General features: G+C 34.3%; 1 protein-coding gene across 1 annotated transcript in view; it reads right to left on the bottom strand.

Annotated features, from left to right (window-relative positions):
• Positions 1-23,098, bottom strand: part of Dnaaf6 (dynein axonemal assembly factor 6) — a 42,264-nt gene that overhangs the window by 9,379 nt on the left and 9,787 nt on the right. Inside the window, exons 3-5 of the mRNA XM_077107481.1 lie at positions 16,906-16,978; positions 14,060-14,165; positions 10,964-11,060 (exon numbers count right to left, since the gene is read on the bottom strand). Coding sequence (XP_076963596.1) covers positions 10,964-11,060; positions 14,060-14,165; positions 16,906-16,978 — 276 coding nt within the window. The remainder of the gene's footprint in view (positions 1-10,963; positions 11,061-14,059; positions 14,166-16,905; positions 16,979-23,098) is intronic.

Here is a 23,098-nt window from a genome sequence, read left to right as displayed (position 1 = left end):
ATCATCTGAGTTTCCATTTGAAACTAAACAACATTAAAAGTTCAGATTAACAGAAAAAATTGTTTAGTTTCATTCTGAATTGCTTCAGTAATTTACCATAATTTCGTTTTGGAAAACACATAAAATATTTTTCTACTGCAGCTATACTAAGTATAAAAATTCTCATGAGCAATAAAAACCCATATAAAACCCTCAAAGGTGGTAGATCCCTACATTGAAATTATATAAATATCTGCATACACACACACACATACAATGGAATATTACTCAGCCATAAAGAAGAATGAAATAATGATATTTGGTGGTAAATGGGTGGAACTGGAGAATATCATGCTAAGTGAAATAAGCCAATCCTCAAAATCCAAAGGATGAATGTTCTCTCTGATTTGTGGATGCTAACTCAAAACAAGGGAGAGGAATAATAGAAATCCATTGGATTAGACAAAGGGAAGGGAGCAAGAAGGGATAGGAAAGACAGTAGATTAACCAGACATAACTTTCCAAGCCTTGTATTTTAATACATGACAAGGATAGCTCTGCATCATGTACAACCACAAGAGTGGAATCCTAAATAGGATAAGTTATTCTCTATGTATGTATAGTCTGCCATACTACATTCTACTGTCATGTATAAGTAAAAACAAATTCAAATTTTTTTAAAAAAAGAAAGAGGATCTCTTAGGCTGTTTGGAAAGGCTGTAGCAATGAAAGACTTGAAGCAGGGAGATGAGTCAAGTGAGAATCAAAATGGCCCAGGTGAGACATGATGGTGGTTTACAACATGAAAGCAGTTGCAGTTGTAATGAAAACCAGATGGATTTATAATATATTTTCAAGGTAGAGCAAGTAAGATTTGCTGATGGATTGAATATGAGGTATTAAGGAAAAGGGAATGAAGGGTGATTTCGATTTTTAGCTTGAGCAAATAGGTGAATATTATTGCTGTGAGCATGATAAGTGGGAAAGAGGTTTGGGGAAAACAACTGAATTCTGGTTGGGGCATGTTAAATTTGAATTGCCTATTAAACCAGTGGGAGATGCCAAGTGAACAGTTGAGGGATAAACTATTTAAGGGTATAGGACTACATGGAAGAGAACAGATAAAGAAAAAAAGATACAAATCCAGACTGGGGATATAACTCAGCAGCAGAATGCTTGCTTACCATGTTGAAGGCCCTGAGTCCCATCCACAGCACTGCCCACTGTTGGGGTGGGGGAGGGGAGAATGCTCATGAGAGAGTGAACAAGTACCAAAGGTCAAAGCTTAAGAAAACTGCATACAAAAGAGGAAGAGCCAGTGATTTGGGAGCAAAGGAGGGGAGGAATTCCTAGTGATTTTGGAAGAAAACTACCTATAGGATCATTACAGAGAAAACTGAGTCTCAAGGAGGGAATAGTCAAGGTGGTATGCTGCTAAATGATCATTCTCATACTCTTTTTTTCTAATCAGTGTTTCTAAACTAGAAAGAAGCAATATTGGCATTTTTTTATAGAACAATTCTTCACTTTTCAAGATGATCCCTTCTGTGGCAAGGCTGGCCCCTGAGTACTAAATGACAATAATATTCTGCAATCATTGTGACAACTGAAAATGCCTTCACCCTTTTCTAAATGTCCCCAGGGACTCATACCATGACTAATTTTTTTTACTCTTTGATCATTAGCACCAGTGACACACCATAGGAACTAAATAAATATTACACAAATGGATCTTTGTCATAAGCTGAAAAGTATACTTAAAACTCTCCTAAGAAAAACTCCCTAAACTGGGGCTGGGGTTGTAGCCCAGTGTTAAAGAACTTGCCTAGCATGTGTGAGGAACGGGGTTTGATTCTTAGTGCCACATAAAAAAAAATAAATAAATAAAATATATTGTATCCATCTATAACTAAAAAAAATTTTTTTAACTCTCTAAATTGTGCCTCTTCCTCAATACCTATATCTCTCTCCTTTTTTACACTGCTTAACTCTTCAAAAGACAATCCATATTTGCTGCCTTCCCTTCTTCACTTCCTCTTCATTTTTCCAACTTTCTTCAATCCACATTAGCCATGACGCTGAAGTTTCTCTCTTCCAAAGAACACTGAATACTTGATTGACAAATCTAGAAGTTCCTTCTGCATCCTAATCCTGGCTTTACTTTTGTTACAGCATTAGACACTATTGTGGTTTCCCTCCCATCTCTGAGAATCCTTCTCAGATCCTTTTCTTTTTTTTAACTCTTAAATTTATTTTTGCAACTGATATATAAAACCATAAAAATTATACATAACATTGGGGTGCCATGTGATGTTTCATTGCATGTATACATTGAGTAATGTTTAAATCAGGTTAATACATTATCTATTTCCTCAAACATTATCTTTTTGGTAAAAAAATTCAAAATCATTTCTTCTAGCTTTTTGAAATATACTGATCATTATTGTTATCTATAGTCACCCTACTGTATAATCATACACAAGAACTTCTTGCTCTTATCTATCTATAATTTAGATCCACTCATTCCTCCCTATCCCAACTCTCTTCAAACGCTGCTACTCTCAACTTCTATAACATCAGATTTTTATATTCCATGTATCCTCCTTTGTTCATCCATCAAATATTGGTATTTTCCAAGGTCAACCTATAAAACCCCTTGCATTGAATTAAAAGTTTTTGCCAGTTCCAGCTCAATGATTCTGGAACATGTAGTCTAGATATTTTGATTAAACATCCTCAAGGTGACATCATCAAAATGTGATATTACTGATTTTTATTACCAAGTAATATGTATACCCTAATTTCTTTCCTAATTTTAAGTCTATCTCTCAATTTCTCTGTATTTCACTATAGGGGACTTTTATTTTCAACTCTTCTAATTGTGGTATTAATGTTTTAAATAGATATTATTTTCACAACTAGAAATACCTTAATTCTATACAATTAGATTAGCTCTATTTTTGTGGTACTGAGGATTGAACCCTTGAACCCAAAGTTCACACATGCTAGGCAAGTGCACTAACACTGAGCTACATCCCCAGCCCTAAATTAACTTTTTTTAAATATTTAATTTTAGTTGCAGTTGGACACAATACCTTTATTTATTTTTATGTGGTCTGAGGATCGAACCCAGGGCTCGCAAGTGCTAGGCAAGCGCTCTACTGCTGAGCCACAACCCCAGCCCCCTAAATTAACTTTTAAGGAGACATTAGTTCCTCACTCCCACTACTACCATCATTGTGAAGGAATACTATAAGCTATAAATGTCTATATGTTTGAGAATTATTAGAAATTGAACTGAAGTTTGACTGTGCTGCCTTGCAGCTGATAATCACAATACATCACAAATATCCTTCTCCTTACCACACAGTCTGATATATAACAGATCAAACAAGGTCAGCATAATCAGGAAGCCTAACAAAAGAAAACAAAATAAAGCAGGTATCTATCCTCTAGAATTTTAAATGGAAAAAGAGATTCCATTTATTTATCAAGCAGTCAAATCTACTTATTCATTAAAAGTAAATGAATATGAATGTTTTAACCTTAGGAGACAAATCATGATTTGAGGAGCAGACCATTCAAGAAAAAGTGAATTCTCAGAGGATGAGCAGACACTTTGCCAAGAATGATTGATAGCCCTTTCTGAGATAAATACATGTGATAAACACGTGATTCCTCACTGGGTCTGTTAGATGGTGACTGACTTCTATCCTATCCCTGACTCTGATCCTGTTCTCAGTAAGATTTAGGGATGGGAACAAGACTCATTTCCTAGGGAGGTGGTGACAATAAAAACTAAAAATAACCAGGCTTAACAGCTTGCTCATTAGGTCACATCAGAATGTCCTCTTATCAATATAGATCCCTCAGAATAGGAGCACAAAAATATTATGCATCCATTCATAACCCACTTGAATCAAATGTATGAAATATGATATGTCAAGAGCTTTGTAATGTTTTGAACAACCAATAAAAAAAACTAAAACCTTCAAAAAAATTTATTTGCAGGCTACTTTTCCCTTCTCCTCGAATAGAATAATTGGCAATATACTCAATAAAATAACAATAACTCTAGTCCCACTCAGTTTTGAATTTTAGAGATAGTTTGTTGTTCGACATCCCTGAGTGAAAATGGGAATCCACTGACCTATATCCCCAATGTACCTACCCCACTTCCTGCCATAAACACTCCTGTGGAGAAGTCAGGCTATTTTCCTATGTATCTTTGATATAGTTCCTTTTTCCATATGCCTTAATTGGCACCCAAGAGTCCAGTGTCTCAATCAGTCCTGTCCTCAAGAATAGACAGGTTTGCACTTTCTTACCTTGTTTCTATGATGGACTTTTTACTTCTCCCTCATCTTTGTTAGTACCTCCAAAACTATGCCACAATCCCAGCCTCACTGATCCAATCCCCCTTGTTTTTTTATATTAAATTAATACCTGACTGTAGAACTGTAAGAACTTATAATGTCTGTTTTGAACTGTCTCTGATTGTTGGTTTTATCTCACTGGCCCCCTTTTGTGTCCCTAATTAGCTAATTCCTTTAAGTTTCATAGTATCCCTCTCAACACCCCTCCCAAAACATACTCATATGTGAATGCAGAACATATGCATGCGCGCACGCACACACACACACACACACATGCACACTACTGAAAATCACATCAACTTTGTTCCAATCCTGATGGAAATCAGGCATTCAGTGGTAGTAGATTCTAACACCTGCAGAAACAAACACCATCAACTTTGAAAATCAACACCTCCAGTCTCTTTCTTCTTCTTGAGTTCCACATAGATTTGTATTTCTAACAGCCTCCTGGATACTCTCAACAAAATTTCCCACAGGTACTTCAACCTAATATAACCCAAAATTAAAATCTTTCTCTTAGAACTTTGTCTTCTTTTTGCATTCCATACCCCACCCCCACAACACACAAAGAAAACCACCCTTTGACTGCTTACTGTCCTGAAAGTAATTGATGGTAATTAAAAACTGAAAAAATTCAAAAGATTAAAATGAAAAAAAAAGAACATCTCTAAGTCAACCAGTTAGAGATAGCCATATTATATTCCTATATCTTAATTAAAGCCATCATTATTCACTTAGTCACCTGGACTAGAAACCTAACTCTTGTTTCCTTTACATATCTCATTCAATCACTTTCAAAGTTCTATCAATATTAATAATAAAATATTTACTGAAGACATTCTTTTATCTCCATCCCCATTGGCACAGTCTATTCTTACTTCTTTCACTTGAACTAAGTGCAGTTGCCTACCATCAGTTTTCCCAAACTCAGATTTATCTTCTATCACAATCACCACTAAATTCTATGTTCACACTGCCACCAGAGTTGTTCTGAAATATGCATGCAATCATTTAACTTACCCACTTTATTTTTAAATTTTTATTCTTTTAATTCAGTACTGGGAATTAAACCTAGGGGTATTCTACCACTGAGTGACATCCCCAGCCCTTTTAATTTTTTTTTTAATTTTGAGACAGAGTCTCACTAAATTGCAAGTGAGACTTGCAATCCTCCTGCCTCAGCCTCCCAAGTTATTGGGATTACAGGCATGTACCACCACAGCCACATAACTCACCCACTTAAAAATATTTACTAACACTAATATGCAGAAAATAAAGTCCAAATTTCATGGTGTTTTCTCTTCTTGAGCTTCCCTAACAAAACATCATACACTAAATAGCTTAAACAATAGAAAAAAAATTGTTTGTAGTTCTGGAGCCTGGATCGAATGCTAACATGGTTGGGTTTAGTGACGATCCTCTTCCTGACTTGTACATGGCTGGGGATTCCTTGTGTCCTCATATGGTGGGAAGAGAGTAAACAAGCTCTCTGTTGTTTTTTATCAGGCCACTAATCATGAGGGTGCTACCTCATGATCTCATGTAAACCTTCCTCATGACTTCATATAAACTTAAGTATTTCTCTAAGACCCTATCTTTATATTGCATCATATTGGGAGTTTATAGCTTCAGCATATGAATTTTGGTGGGACCCAGTTCAGTCCATAGCACATGATACAGCATTCAAAGGGTTTCACAACTAGCCCTAAGTCACTTATTCTATCTTCTATATTATTTTATGCCAGTGAATTCAAGGGCTCCAGAAATATCACAAATAGTTTTTAAAACATACTATCTACTTTCATAGCACTCTCTTTGCTCATACTGTTCACTTGTTTGGAGAACTTTTGACCCTTTGCTGCCTGAACTCTTATGGGTTCTTCAAATATTCTAGTGAAATGCTACTTCTGTTGCTAAGTCAGCTTGGACTTCCCCTTCTTTTCATTCATATCATTTTACATAATTTTCCATTGAATTCAAATAGCCTGGGCTCAAATCTATCAAAATCTACAAGTGTGACCTTAATGTGGTTGTACTTCAGTAACATCTATAAAATAGGGGTAATAATAACATCTATTTCATAAGGTTGGTGTGGTGATTAGTGAGTATATGTATAAAATTCTTAGAGAAATGCTTAGCACATAATATATGTTAAACAAAGTGCTTGCTATTATTATCATCATCATTATTATTTATATATCATATTAAGTGAAAATAACCAGGACAAAAATGTATTTTCATATTGTATAAATATAGGGAAATGGCTCCATTTTGGGACTCTAATGATTTTGCACATAGACCACATAGGTTCAACTAGAGTGTGACCCAGCTCTTGGCAGAACATCCTGTGATCCTCCCGGAATATGGAAAGATAGGCAGTCTTTGAAGAACTACCTTAATGCTGTTTCTTATCTGACTCTCTTCATTGTGGGAGGCTCTGTATTTTGCAGGAAGCTTCTGTGAGACAGTTTCTCATTCTACTCCCCAGTTCCAGAAAGGCATATAACTTCCTACCTCACTCCCCTGAGCCATAGATGAAGACTATAAAACAGCTAATTGGAGGCTAGAGTTGGCTTTTCAGCTGTAGACTGTCCCACTGATCCTGTTACTTGCCATTTGGTTTGATATCCTCTTGTGGGAAAAGGCATATGAGGAGCTGACACTATACAAGTTGTGCTAATGTTGTGTAAGTAATGATCTATTTTCTTTTGGGGTTATTGTTTCCTTATTAGATCAATCAGTGAAAATCTGGCAAGTCCACCTGATAGTTACCACTGCATTGCTGCTTATAGGTGGCTTAATATCTTGACAATAAGCTCCTAGAAAGAAGGAAACCTTGTCTATTTTGTAATACTAGCACCTGGTATATAGCATTTGTCACATGGTAAGTGTTCCATAAGTATTTTCTGAATTAAATATTTATAGCAAACAATGATACATATGTATTTGAAGATATACTGTCAAGGATATATATCAAACCCTTCACAGTGGGAGACTTGTGAGGAAGGATGGAGAATACAGACAAAGGATGAAAAGGACAAGAAAATACAAGGTAAAAGCCTCCTACTATTCATGAGGTGTAAAAAAAGCATACATGTCACCTACACAGAAGAAGCCCTCTAGCTCTCTTATTATTCTTCCCTTAATTATATGAGTATTTGACACCTTGTAAGCCTAACATTAGTTTCTAAACTATAATATCAGAAGAAACTAAATCAGCATTCTTCTAACTTTGTTTCAAGGAGCCTCTGCTGTTATCATAAGATATATCTCATGGGTGGTAGTACTTTTTATTTCCCCAAAGTGATAGTACTTGTATATGTTTTACATGTGGAGTTTTCTCATAAAATTTTATTTGTAGAAAAGGCATATTGGTAAAACAACAACAGCAACAAATTTGTAAAGCACAGATTTAATTCTAGCGTGAAAATACCTACATGTAGATTAAGACCAGGGAGACTAGGTAGCTACAAATTTAGGAGTAAAGCAACAGAGAATAACAAGAGTACAGGTAGAATTTGGATATGGAATCTTCTTGGGTTTGAGGTTAGAAGTTTGCTGAAGATACACATATTGTTAATTCAAAACTTTGTTTAGGATTATCAGTTTGATTTAAGGTCCATAAAATTTGCATTCTTGTTTGGAATCTGGGGCAGGTAAAGGAAAGGGTGGCTTATGAATTTATAAAGTTCAAATCACTTCTTGTACTTAAACACATTGTATTTCTATTACCTTCCTCAGCATAAGCAAGGGTGTAAGCAACGGTATTCTTATTAAAGTCTCTTGATTGAATTGTTACATACAGACCAGATCCAAGACCCAAATAAAATATTTAACCAATGTAAGGTGCAATTTTCCCACATTTTCATGTTTTTGATATTGACATGCATCACATAATGCATACACTTAATGTGGTATTGTGCTTATTCTCCTCTCAAACATTATTATAAATAAATGGCACATTTAGCTAGGAATAGTGGCACACACCTTTAATCCCAGTGGCTCAGGAGGCTGAAGCTGGAGGACTGAAAATTTAAAGCCAGCCTCAGAAACTTACCAAAGCACTAAGCAACTTAGTGAGATCCTGTCTCCAAATAAAAAATAAAAAGGGCTGGGGATGTAGCTCAGTGATAAACCACCCCTGAGTTAAATCTCCAGTATAAAATAAATACAAATAAAAAAATAAAATAAGTAATAAATAAATGGCACATTTATAATTTGATGATGTCTTGAATTCAAGAAAACACTATATTATCAATAGGAATAATAATCATATAAGTTTGAGCAATAAACACTTGAAATGGGGTCAACAATCTATGTCTTACCAATAGGGTTAAGCAATGATGGTAAATAGCACCATCAATAAGCCTACAGGGGGGCTGGGGTTGTGGCTCAGCGGGACAGTGCTCTCCTAGCACTTGCAAGGCCCTAGGTTCAATCTTCAGCACCATATAAAAAGTAAATAAATAAAATAAAGGTATTGTGTCCGACTACAACTTAAAAAAAATTAAAAAATGAGCCTACAGGATAAAATTCAAACTACAAATCAGGCTTTATTTATTTTTTTAGTGCTGGTGATCAAATCCAGGACCTTGAACATGCTAGGCAAGTGCTCTACCTCTGACCTACATACCGTGAACCCAAATCAGGGTTTTAAATTTTTTTTTGAGAATAAGCTTACCAGTATGCCATTACCCACACTTATTCCTAATTCTTCTTGTACTCATTACTTACACAAATATAACATGCTATTTCATGCCTAGATACCTTTCCATGTGCTTTTACCTATTCTGCTTATAACTCCCTTGGAATGTTGTCTACTATAGAAATCTGATCCAACCAAATGGAGCTGGTTGATCCCTTTATGTTTTATATCACTTTGTACCTGAATATACCTCTTCATATGTACTTACAAAACTGAACTGAAATTATTTATGGGGCTCTACCTCCTTTACTGTAAATTCCTTGAGGAAATGGACCATTTCTTATTTATCTTGTATTTTGGTACTTAGGACAGTGTTTAGTATGTAGTAGTGTTCACTAAGTATTTAAAAATTGAATAAATGGGGATGTAAAGCACTTGCCTAGCCTGCACAAGGTCTTGGGTTTGGTCCCAAGCAACACAAAAAAAAGTTGAATAAATAAAGAAATAAGAGTAAGAAAGGAAAGAGGAAAAGAATGATATACAAGTGATAAAGTGCTATAGCACCAACAAATGTTTTATTTCCTGCTGTCCTTCAATGAGTGGTGTCCATGCCTTATCCAAACTCTCTGAACTCCTAGTAGATTTACAATTGACTTTCAATGAGTTTGTTAATAATAAAATTAGTTCATTTATGTTAGCTTTGTCTCTTTGGTCAATTATAAATTCATTAGAGGGAAGGATCAGTTCTTCTGCATATACTTATTGAGTTTTACATAAACTGTATATTCCTATTATGAGGTGTGATTTAGTTTCCAAGATTCATTATTCAAGATACCTTTATTATTAAAACTAGTAGTAGTAATTTGCATGAGAGAAATGGAAAGTCTCACAACAGATTTATTTATTTTGGGCCTAGAATTTCTCCAGAGCTTAGAGCAATCCCCAACACTAGACATCAAAAACATAATTTTATAGTAATTTAGGAGAGAGGAATTTGAATATTACTGGTAAAACCCTGAGAACTAATTACTTCAAGATCACTTGAAATCTTAACTCATTAGAGTTTGAAAAATCTCCTGAGGTACTTAAAGTCACTATTCCCATTATTTTACTTGATTCAATTGAATATCTTAGATTTTGCTAATAAGAGAAAACTTGAAGTTCATGCCAAAGAGAGATTCCATTTATCATTTGCTTAAGGAAAAACAATATTAAGCATCTTCTATGGGCACCTCAGTATTCTATAATGTATTCTAAGAGAGGAGGAACAAAGATAGAAGGATATCCCCTACCTCAAAAATGACTTAACAACAGAAATACTTATGTTTGCTGCCAAAATAAGTCTAATTCTACACTCTAGATCAGGCCCAGACTTTTCAATAAGATCATTAGGAGGATCAAATAAGCAGAAGTAAGGTGGTACTAATGATTTTGCTGGTATTATTATGGTTATTATATGGAAACAGCAACTTGGATGCTCCCCAACATGCTGTAGTGTCATTCAAATAAGGGAGTGAAGCAACATTTTAGACATCTTCTTAGTAGTTTAAATCAGATGTTTAGAGGTAAACTGATACAGGGTAGGTGATATTTCATTCTGATTGCCTGTCAGCATCAAAAGGTAATAACCAATCAGTCAGTATGCATGTGACAGCAGTAAGATGAAAGAATATTCAGTACAATCAGACTGCATGGTTTTAGTAGGACGACCTGTAGTAATCATGTATTGTATCATATGATTTTACTATGTTTGTTTGTAAATCTTATCCAACATGTGTAAACTTCATTGGTTTTGTAAATGTCACCAATTTTAAACTGTCTGTCCCATTATTCCCCTTGTGCCTGAAACATGGTAACAACTATGAAGAATTTATATCATTGCCTACAATGTTATATATATAACAGTCAGTCAATTCAGCTGTAATGGTCATACAGACAATGGGAAAAAGGATGAGAGGCTTACCATGAGCTCCTGACAACATGCTGTTGAAGAATCCTTTCTTGTCAATCCTAGATATATATCCTCAGTTCCCACCTGCTGTTTGAATATAATCTCATACCTGAAAAAAAGTCAATTATGATAGGGACTCAAATGAAAGAGCAATTTCCTGTCACAAAGCAGAAAACTAGAAACATATGAGGATATGCTATTACAAAAAGTAAAAGGACTAAATAAAATGCTTGCTTTTTACTAGTAGAACAAAAAGGAGGAGAAGTCTAGAAACACATTAAAAAATACCAGACTCTAAAAAGCAGGATTATTATTTTGTACATGCTTATTTTCTAAAATAAACCTTAACTCTTTTGGAACTATATGGATAAAATGGATTGGGGGAATTTCTAATAATATTATAATAAGATTAAAAGTAGAAGATCAAAAACGGTCCATTCATAGAATACAATGGCTCAGAAAACACTGAGCCCATATTGATGGATAAACAGAAACCCACCTCTGCTAATTTTTAACCACAAAGTAAAGTTAGAAAATCCAGGTTTCATATTGTCTCTGTTAACTGTGTGACCTTAGTCAAGTTACAAATTCATAAGGTCTTGGCTTCTTTGCTTGTATGATTCATGGTAAGGGTGGGTGAAAACTAAATGATTTTTATGGTCTTTTCTATTTCCATAGTCCCACACTGGTAAATCGGCACAGCTACACTATGGCATATAGAAACCGATCGTACAGAATTCTTAGTTCAATGAAGGATTTTCCTGTTATTTTATCCCACAAAGGCAATTCACAAATCTTTCCTTCCTCTTAAATTTGGGCTCTTCCTCTTAAATTTAGTGCTGATGATTGAACCCAGGGCCTCATGCATACTAGGCAAATACTCTGTCACTTAGCAATACCTCCTGCCCTAAAATTTAGGGTTTTTTTTTTTTTAAATTTTAGTTGTTGGTAGACCTTTATTTTATTTATTTATATGTAGTGCTGAATATTTATTTATATGTGAGGCAAGTGCGCTACTACTGAGCCATAGCCACAGCCCCCTATTTTTTTTAATGTTTATTTATCCTAATGAAGAAATGGTAAATTTCTGAGCTGGAAGTCTAGAGGACTAGAATGAACTTCTGACCATTTGCAAATAGGAATGCCCAAGAATAAAAAAGGAATGGGGGGGGGGGGGTTAAATAGAACTAGAAATAAGTAGATATTTGATATAGAGCACTTGTCTCTTAATAGGCTATAGTGTCTACCAATATTTACAAATGTTAAGCCAGGTTAAAATAAAACAGAAAGGATCATTCCATCAGCTCATGACTCCCAGATGTATTTGCTCAAGTTCCTGCTCTTATCCTGAGCTTCAGATACAATTTTCCAACAGCCTACTATATAGGCTTGCCTTCATGTCTCAAAGGCATTTCAGGGTCTACATATATAACACCAAACTCACTGCTTCTTCTCCACCTACATACCCTACCACAGTTAATGCATTCACCATTTTACTCAATCACCCAAGTTAGTAAGCCTAACATCATCTTAGATGCTCTCATCCATTTTATCTAATTATATACAAAACCTTCCTTCAAACTTGCTCAAATAAAGACCCTCATACTTTTCCCCAAGGTCAGGGTCTTAGCTCAAACCCTTATTATTTTTCATTTGGCCACTTATAAGTCTTCTTTTGTGAACAGTTTGTTCATGTTACCCATTTTCCTCTTTACCCACTGGGCATTTTGAAATTATTTTCAAAAGGTATAACTTTCTGGGGCTGGGGTTGTGCCTCAGTGGTAGAGTGCTCACCTAGCATGTGCAAGGCACTGGGTAAAAAAATACAGATAAAAATTGTAAAAAGCAATGTTCTTCACATCACATATTGAATTGAGTTATTATTCATTTAAAGCTTTCATGAATGTTCTATCTAGAGAACCTCAAACATGGGGATGAAAAGTGAAAATGGATTCAAATTTGGACTTTTCTGCATTCGGATGTGTGATATTCATAAGACAATGTAACAAATGAGTGACTTCTTAAGTTTCACATGGATGTGTGGGCACTGTATAAGCTTAACCTGAGATTTTCTTTTTTCATTCTTAAGATGCAGACAGAAATGTTGTATTAAAATCTCCTTTGATTTTTTAAAAGGTTTATATTTTTTAGCATAGTTTATTTGAAAGCTGGATACTTCTTTCCCATTAATTACCCCCACTCTCCTACTGCTTCTATTTTCAAAACTGATATAGAAGATACAAGCACTGTTTTTTTTTAAAGACTTAGACAGGTTTTAGTCACAATTAGAAAAGTTGACAGATCACTTGTCATAAACGTCTTTAATAACTAATAAAGTACATTATAATTTTACAAATATTGCTTTTGTTTTTTGGTTTATATATGTATATATATTTAATGCTTACTATATTTAACAATTAATTTCATCAATATATGCAAACATACTTTATATTCCTTAGAAGTATAAGGGTTTTAAAAAAGCTGAAAGCCTTTTTTCATGATAATGATTCTAAATTTTATATCTAGAGTTTGATGGTATTGAAAAAGGCTACAAGGCTTGAATTTTGTTTGCAAAATACACTGAATACTAAGCATAATCCTGAAATATTTAGTGAGTAAGTCTGGATAATAATTGATAATTGAAGGGAATACATAGCCTTTTGCTGAAATTGTAAAACACTGAGTAATTAAAAGCAGGTCGTTGACACAAACATGGTATTATAATTGGGTTTGTATGAATGCTTGCAATTTAATGGGGTGATTTTCTCCTAGTGTTACTTCTATACTAGACAACAAACTGACATTAAATATAAATTTATAATGAAAATGACAATTTTTCATTTTTTTGCTTGATAAAACTGAAAGGAAGGTATTATGCTTTATTATTTGTTTTTGCTTTAGAAGGGGAAAAATGATCAATTATATGAGCCCTTCTATGTGTCCCTATTGTTTTATCTTTTATGTGGTATAAGCAATTATACATGCCTTCTGTGTGTACCTATAGTTTTATATTTTGTGTGGAATAAGTTACGTTATGAATTGTCAAAAATAGAATGATATCAGATGATACTTAAACCCTAAACACATTCCTGGCTTCACTTGACTTACTCTGGGATTTCTCGAACATCCCACATGTCATCATGCTCTGCTCCTTCTGGAACTTCTTCTGGATTCCAGATGTCCTGACTGTTTTCATCACTGGTTTGAGAGATGGCTGTGAAAAAAGGGAAGATAAAGCTGAAGCTGTGTCTTATTTTCCTTCCATGAAGAACATGGTTCGTGTTCTTCACACACTTTTTGGGATAATTGAAGTAAAACATTTTTTATTTGTAATCACTAGCTTGCTCTTTTGGCCCAGACAGGCTAAATTAGTAACAACTGATCTTAAATATTATCAGTATAGACCAATAAATTGTAGAATTATAATAATAATTGTAGAAAAATACATAAGCAAAAAAATAGATAATCTATAAACTAACTTCCTGGAGATAATTAATGTTCTCATTCTGCTGTTTTATGTCTTCCCAGTTCCTCTCTGTCTGTCTGTTCTCTCTCTCTCTCTCTCTCTCTCTCTCTATCTATCTATATATATATATATATATGTATATATAAATATAGATATAAGACATATAAATATATATACAAAAGAAATACTGTACCTTTTCAGAAACAAACAAGATCACATGTAAAATATTTATATGCATATATAAAAGATAAATTCAAACATATGATCAATCTTATTTAGATAGAAATGTGAGCCTAGTATTGTGTTTTACTACATAAAACCCTTGAATAACTTTTCTATGCAAGCATGACATAACTTTAAAAATAATATCAATCAAGGAAACTTAAAGCAGTGGTATGAGGATCATTTTTTAATCCAGTATTTTCCTCACATATACATGAGCTTTAAAGAAAATATGTCACTTCTTATCCTTCATGCAGAACTTTTGATTTTCTATGTCATCTTTAAAATATTTTAAAAGTAGACAGGCTCCAGTAGGTATGCAAAAATCCAGCTTACATTTGTTCTATTGTGGCATCAATGGGAACATGCATTAGGTGCAGCACATGGAGTCCTTTCAAATATTCCCAGAAATTCACTTGATTGCCAGGTTTTCAATTCTGCCAATTCTTTTTAAATTATCTGCTTCTATCTAGCATGGTCAAATTTATATAAAACATTTTACATGTGACTCATTGTCCTCAAAATTTAGAGAGTATTAGACTTACATTATCAGAAATAACACAGAAGTACATCTGGATTTGAACTACTCTGCCATGTAGTAACTATCTCTAAGGCAAACAGCCTCTTGAATAATAACTGAAAATTTTAAATATCCTTAGACCTCATTTTAGCCATTATTTTAAACATTTTTTCAGATAATATCTTTCATAATTAGTTAGATTAATGAATGAATTTACTTCCTCTCTCTGTCCATCTTCTGGTAACTGTGATCATAACCAAAAGAATTAGAGTTTCCTATATTTTTTAGTTGTAGTTGGATACAAAACCTTTATTTTATTTATTTTTATGTGGTACTGAGGATTGAACCTGGGGCCTCGCACATGCTAGATGAGTGCTCTACCACTGAGCCACAACCCCAGCTCCTAGAGTTTCCCATGTTTTTAAAGATTTGAGAAAAGCTCAATTCTGTGAAAATGTAAACACCAAAATGCTAGGAAAACATTACAAAATGTCTTTATTCTAGTTTTTGGACCCATTATTATTATTATTATTGTTATTTTTTTGAAGGACTAGGGATAGAACCCAGGACTTCTACATGCTAGGCAAATGCTCTGCCACTGAGCTACCTCCCCAAACCCTGGACCTGTGATTTTTAAAATAATTCCATGAACTTTAATTCACAAGTATCAATGTAAGATAAAATTGTGTGGTAACTTGTTTTATTGTTTTCTCCAAAAGCCTATTAGCTCAAACAATGCAGGGACTATTTTGATATCAGTATTGATCACAGTCTCTGAGATGATCATACTGCCTGGCACATAATAGGCTCTCATAAATATTTATTGAATGAATTAATTAGGGAATTGTGTGAAATTGCCAGAATATGGAAGAATAGAAGGTGAAGAAGCTAAGCAACTTGGGAAAGAGACCCTAAACATTAAAATGATTATCTAATCATACATCACTTTCTTAGTCACATGTCAGAAAATATGTCAGTGTGGATAATTCAAGGCAAAGATTTTGCATTATTAGGAAAACTGCTTCCTGCCACAGTAGAGTAAAAACAATATCACAGAATCTTTATGTGTAAATGGCTATTCATCATTTCCATGATTACTTTTTTATCTATTCTTTTTGGTACTGGGGATTGAACCCAGGAGTATTTAACCACTGAGCTATAACCCCAGCCCTTTTTCATATTTTATTTAGTCACAGGGTCTTACTGTTTTGTTTAGTGCCTTGCTGAGTTGCTGAGGCTGGGATTATAGGTGTGGCACCACTCCCAGCTTCTTTTTTAAAAATATTTTTTTATATTGACAAATAAAAATTTTATATACTGGTCATATACAGCATAATGTTTTGAAGCATGTAAACATTGTGTAATGGTTAAACCAGGCCAAATGGCATATACATTACCTCATATACTTTTAAAAAAATTTATATTCCTTTTTAAAAAATACTTTTTTAGATATTGATGGAACTTTATTTTTTTCATTTACTTATATGTGGTGCTGAGAATTGAACCCAGTGCCTCACATATGCTAGGCAAGTGTTCTACCACTGAGCCATAACCCCAGCCCTCATACACTTATATTTGAGGTGAGAACACTTAAAATTTACACTCATAGCAATTTTTAACTATGCAATACATTGTTGGTTAGGTCATCTTAATAAGTGCTAATTTTGGTATTACTCTCCGTTTAATTCTACTACCAAGTATTTATATTGATTATATTGATCTATACTGCTTAATTAAATAACTTACCATTGAGCTCTTCTGATTTTGGTGGTCCAATATTTCCAGGACCCATGGCTCCAATAGTAGATGAACAGTTTGACTGGGAAAGAAATAAAAAATCCAACATTCTATACTACTAGTATAACTATATGACTAGTAATACTTTAAATCTAATAAGGTTTCCATCTAAAAAGCTCATAGAACTTTCCAGTTTAATTATTCATCATTGTTATACAATAGAGAGACAAATACCAAGTATTATTTTGAATGTGTTTTCCTAGTCCTTTCAAAAATTATTCAGTTTAATTGACTCTGGGGCAGAATTGATTTTTAGTCAGACTAAATCCCCAGTTCTAGTTCAGTGAACCATCCATCCCTGGGGATAGGGGAATAAGCCACATTCATTTCCATGAAGGTTAAAACAAAGTGTTAGTAGAAAAGCATTGACACTTTTGGATTTGGGCACTGTATCATTGTAGGAAGATGGGGGATAGAAATGTAGGAAAGTTTTATAGAAATAAAAACTAAGAAGTAACTAGAGGCTAAATATTCAGACTTCCAAAGACCCATTCAAAAACCTTGACAACTTTCACTGTTTTCCTCTATGAGTGTGAAATGTTTCCTCTTCCCACCACCTCATGACACTAAACTAGTGGATTTATACAGCAACCCCCATATGAATATTGTCAAATACATGCTGATCCACATTATTGTACATACATTTTTATTTTGCCATCTTCTGCACAAGCTTTTATACTACAAGAGAACTGACCCTGACTCCAGAACAAGAACAGTCTTCATTTTTTTCAAGTATTACAACATCAATATAATGGTAACCACCTCATTGGCCTCTCAGGGATTCTTTGGTATTTCAAGAAAGTTCCAACTTCTTACTAATTGTTCTTGCTGATTTCAGGGGCTGTAGCTCTAATTCACTCCATTGTCAAATATTCTTATCTCCCTGGGTCCTGACAAACTAGCACCTCTAGTTCTCCTTTCTCAGGCCCCTGCTCTCATCTCCTAAGATTTTATACATGTTCAAAAGTTAGAATGTCCTGTTTGGGCAAGGGGAGTGTGTCTGTCCTTGAAAGCTCATAAGAAAAGTTCAACTGGGTCTTTATTATGCTAAACTATTCCAACAGTTATAAATCAGAAATTAATCTATAACATCTCAACAGTTTCTGAGACAGTAAGTATTCTTTTTCAAAAAGAAGATTCAAAACTGCTATGTCTGCCGTTAAGGCATTACTGACATTTTTATGTGAAAATCCCAAGACAGTTTTCTGGGTAATTTTTTTCTTCTTTTTAATCACTAAGGTCATATAAATGTGTAGTACCTTTATTAAATTATTAATCATCAGAATACTAATAGTCAATCAGGGCAAAGCATTTCTTGGAACATGAGGACCTCTTGTTTTGTTGAGTGCCTCCTTCCACAGAAAATTTAAATCAGTAGAAATAAAACCTTGAACATTCCTGAAAAAAAATTGGTATGCTCCTCATGGAAAGTGATGATTAGACTAGAATGTCAGAACATAGGGGGCATCATGATTTATTAACAATGAAAATAAATGATTAAAAATAAAAATTACAAGTGAGAAAATAAAAACATTAAAAACCATCTGGAAATTGTTTTCTATAAGGACATCCTTTGAGTCTTTTTGTTTTAAAGAGAGAGAGAGAAAGAGAATTTTAATATTTTTTTTTTTTTTTTTTTTTTTTTTTTAGTTTTTGGCAGACACAACATCTTTATTTTATGTGGTGCTGAGGATAGAACCCAGGCCCAACGCATGCCAGGTGAGCACGCTACCACTTCAGCCACATCCCCAGCCCATCCTTTGTGTCTTTATCATGAATCTATAGCAAATTATCTGAGCAATTTATTATTTCAATTCATGCCACTGTGCAATATATAAGAGAGTTTGAACATCCTTGTCATAATGTCTGTGAAGAGTAGTGAACCTTATTTCTCACAGGCCTTAAAATCTCCTCAGGAGTTTGAAAAACAACACACATACTCTCTTACCAATCTCCCTGGCTCTTAACAATTCATTTAGAAGAGGGATAGTATAAATGAACCAATGTGCATGCAATGGTTCTCTTGCTGTTTTCAGAGAGTATATTTTCAAAAACATATCACTCTTGTAATCATTTCACAGTTCCCCAGATTAATACATGTTAAAAAATGAAAGACAGTTTCTCTCCTGGAAAATTTAATAGTTCATTAGAAACATTAATTATTCTCTTACTGTTCTGATACTCTAATTCTATACACTCTAATGATATCTGTACTGTGGTGTCTGAATGACCAATTATCTCAAAATTGCTTATAACCCAGATATACAGAATCATACATTATTATAGTAATTTTCCTTTATAAATTGTACAATTTGGTAAAATGATGTTACAGTCTCTCTGTTCTCATAAACATTTTTCTCCTAGAAATACCTCTATATGCAAATAAACATCATTAGACATAAACACCAAAGGAAAAAGGCTTTGTAACCAGGGAATATCCTTATCTCTATTCAAATTATAAGTTCCATTTTACTATATTCAAGATCACTGTCTCTCAAATATTTGATATACTTACTAAATATTGCATAACCCTAACTTTCTCAAGATTTCAGCTTCAGAAAATTATCATTCTGCTATTTTAAGTTATCAAAAATGAACTTGCTTTCCCAACATCATTGATATATTGCTCTTTTTTCCTTTTTCTCCTGTATATTTGTTGTATATATGTGTGTGTACTTGTGTATATGTGTGTGTTTCACACTAGTATTTCTTTGCTAGGATCTACTCACACTTTTCATTTACTAAAACTTCCTGGTTCCAAGATAACTCAGTTTCCCTGTCTACAAATATAAATGACAAATGTGGCACATATCGAAATCTTTGGGACACTATGAAAGCAGTACTAAGAGGAAAATTCATTTCATGGAGTTCATTCCTTAAAAGAAGGAAAAGCCAACAAATAAATGACCTCATACTACACCTCGAAGCCTTAGAAAAAGAAGAACAAATCAGCAGCAAATACAGTAGAAGGCAAGAAATAATTAAAATTAGAGCTGAAATCAATGAAATCGAAACAAAAGAAACAATCGAAAAAATTGACAAAACTAAAAGTTGGTTCTTTGAAAAAATAAATAAGATTGATAGACCACTAGCCACACTAACAAAGAGAAGAAGAGAGAGAACCCAAATTACTAGCTTACGGGATGAAAAAGGCAACATCACAACAGACAATTCAGAAATACAGAAGATAATTAGAAATTATTTTGAAACCCTATACTCTAATAAAATAGAATATAGTGAAGGCATAGATAAATTCCTTGAGACATATGAACTACCCAGATTGAATCAGGAAGATATAAACAACCTAAACAGATCAATATCAAGGGAGGAAATAGAAGAAGCCATCAAAAGACTACCAACCAAGAAAAGCCCAGGACCGGACGGATATACAGCAGAGTTTTACAAAACCTTTAAAGAGGAACTATTACCAATACTCCATAATCTATTTCAGGAGATAGAAAAAGAGGGAGAACTCCAAAATTCATTCTATGAGGCCAATATCACCCTGATTCCCAAACCAGAGAAGGACACCTCAAAGAAAGAAAACTACAGACCAATATCCCTAATGAATTTAGATGCAAAAATCCTCAATAAAATTCTGGCAAATCGTATACAAAAACATATCAAAAAGATTGTGCACCATGATCAAGTAGGATTCATCCCTGGGATGCAAGGCTGGTTCAATATACGGAAATCAATAAACGTTATTCACCACATCAATAGACTTAAAGATAAGAACCATATGATCATCTCGATGGACGCAGAAAAAGCATTTGACAAAGTACAGCATCCCTTTATGTTCAAAACATTAGAAAAACTAGGGATAACAGGAACTTACCTCAAAATTATAAAAGCTATATATGCTAAGCCTCAGGCTAGCATCATTCTAAATGGAAAAAAACTGAAGGCATTCCCTCTAAAATCTGGAACAAGACAGGGATGCCCTCTCTCACCACTTCTATTCAATATAGTTCTCGAAACACTGGCCAGAGCAATTAGACAGACGAAAGAAATTAAAGGCATAAAAATAGGAAAAGAAGAACTTAAATTATCACTATTTGCAGATGATATGATCCTATACCTAGAAGACACAAAAGGGTCTACAAAGAAACTACTAGAGCTAATAAATGAATTCAGCAAAGTGGCAGGATATAAAATCAACACGCATAAATCAAAGGCATTCCTGTATATCAGCGACAAATCTTCTGAACTGGAAATGAGGAAATCTACCCCATTCACAATATCCTCAAAAAAAATAAAATACTTGGGAATCAACCTAACAAAAGAGGTGAAAGATTTATACAATGAAAACTACAGAACCCTAAAGAGAGAAATAGAAGAAGATCTTAGAAGATGGAAAAATATACCCTGTTCATGGATAGGCAGAACTAACATCATCAAAATGGCAATATTACCAAAAGTTCTCTATAGGTTCAATGCAATGCCAATCAAAATCCCAACGGCATTTCTTGTAGAAATAGATAAAGCAATCATGAAATTCATATGGAAAAATAAAAGACCCAGAATAGCAAAAGCAATTCTAAGTGATACCAGATTTCAAACTGTACTACAAAGCAATAGTAACAAAAACAGCATGGTACTGGTACCAAAACAGGCGGGTGGACCAATGGTATAGAATAGAGGACACAGAAACCAATCCATAAAATTACAACTATCTTATATTCGATAAAGGGGCTAAAAGCATGCAATGGAGGAAGGATAGCATCTTCAATAAATGGTGCTGGGAAAACTGGAAATCCATATGCAACAAAATGAAACTGAATCCCCTCCTCTCGCCATGCACAAAAGTTAACTCAAAATGGATCAAGGACCTTGACATCAAATCAGAGACTATGCGTCTGATAGATGAAAAGGTTGGCTCCGATCTACATATTGTGGGGTCGGGCTCCAAATTCCTTAATAGGATACCCATAGCACAAGAGTTAATAACAAGAATCAACAAATGGGACTTACTTAAACTAAAAAGTTTTTTCTCAGCAAGAGAAACAATAAGAGAGGTAAATAGGGAGCCTACATCATGGGAACAAATTTTTACTCCTCACACTTCAGATAGAGCCCTAGTATCTAGAGTATACAAAGAACTCAAAAAATTAAACAATAAGAAAACAAATAACCCAATCAACAAATGGGCCAAAGACCAGACACTTCTCTGAGGAGGACATACAATCAATCAACAAGTACATGAAAAAATGCTCACCATCTCTAGCAGTCAGAGAAATGCAAATCAAAACCACCCTAAGATACCATCTCACTCCAGTAAGATTGGCAGCCATTATGAAGTCGAACAATAACAAGTGCTGGCGAGGATGTGGGGAAAAGGGTACTCTTGTACATTGCTGGTGAGGCCAATATGGAAAGCAGTATGGAGATTCCTGGGAAAGCTGGGAATGGAATCACCATTTGACCCAGCTATTGCCCTTCTCGGACTATTCCCTGAAGACCTCAAAAGAGCGTACTACAGGGATACTGCCACATTGATGTTCATAGCAGCATAATTCACAATAGCTAGACTGTGGAACCAACCCAGATGCCCCTCAATAGATGAATGGATAAAAAAAAATGTGGCATTTATACACAATGGAGTACTACGCAGCACTAAGAAATGACAAAATCATGGAATTTGCAGGGAAATGGATGGCATTAGAGCAGATTATGCTAAGTGAAGCTAGCCAATCCCTAAAAAACAAATGCCAAATGTCTTCATTGATATAATGAGAGCAACCAAGAACAGAGCCGTGAGGAAGAGCAGGAGGAAAAGATTAACATTAAGCAGAGTCATGAAGTGGGAGGGAAAGGGAGAGAAAAGGGAAATTGCATGGAAATGGAAGGAGACCCTCATTGTTATACAAAATTACATATAAGAGTTTGTGAGGGGAATGGGAAAAAAATAAGGAGAGAAATGAATTATAGTAGATGGGGTAGAGAGAGAAGATGGGAGGGGAGGGGAGGGGGGATAGTAGAGGATAGGAAAGGTAGCAGAATACAACAGTTACTATTATGGTATTATGTAAAAATGTGGATGTGTAACCGATGTGATTCTGCAATCTTTGTAATGTTTTGAATAACCAATAAAAAAAATAAATGACAAATGTGGCTATTTTATTTCCATTTCATGACTTAT

Source organism: Callospermophilus lateralis, chromosome X, assembly GCF_048772815.1.
Source record: "Callospermophilus lateralis isolate mCalLat2 chromosome X, mCalLat2.hap1, whole genome shotgun sequence".
Lineage (NCBI taxonomy): Eukaryota > Metazoa > Chordata > Mammalia > Rodentia > Sciuridae > Callospermophilus > Callospermophilus lateralis.
The sequence above is the reverse complement of the archived record's forward strand: the minus strand, read 5'-3'. Positions and strand labels throughout refer to the sequence as shown.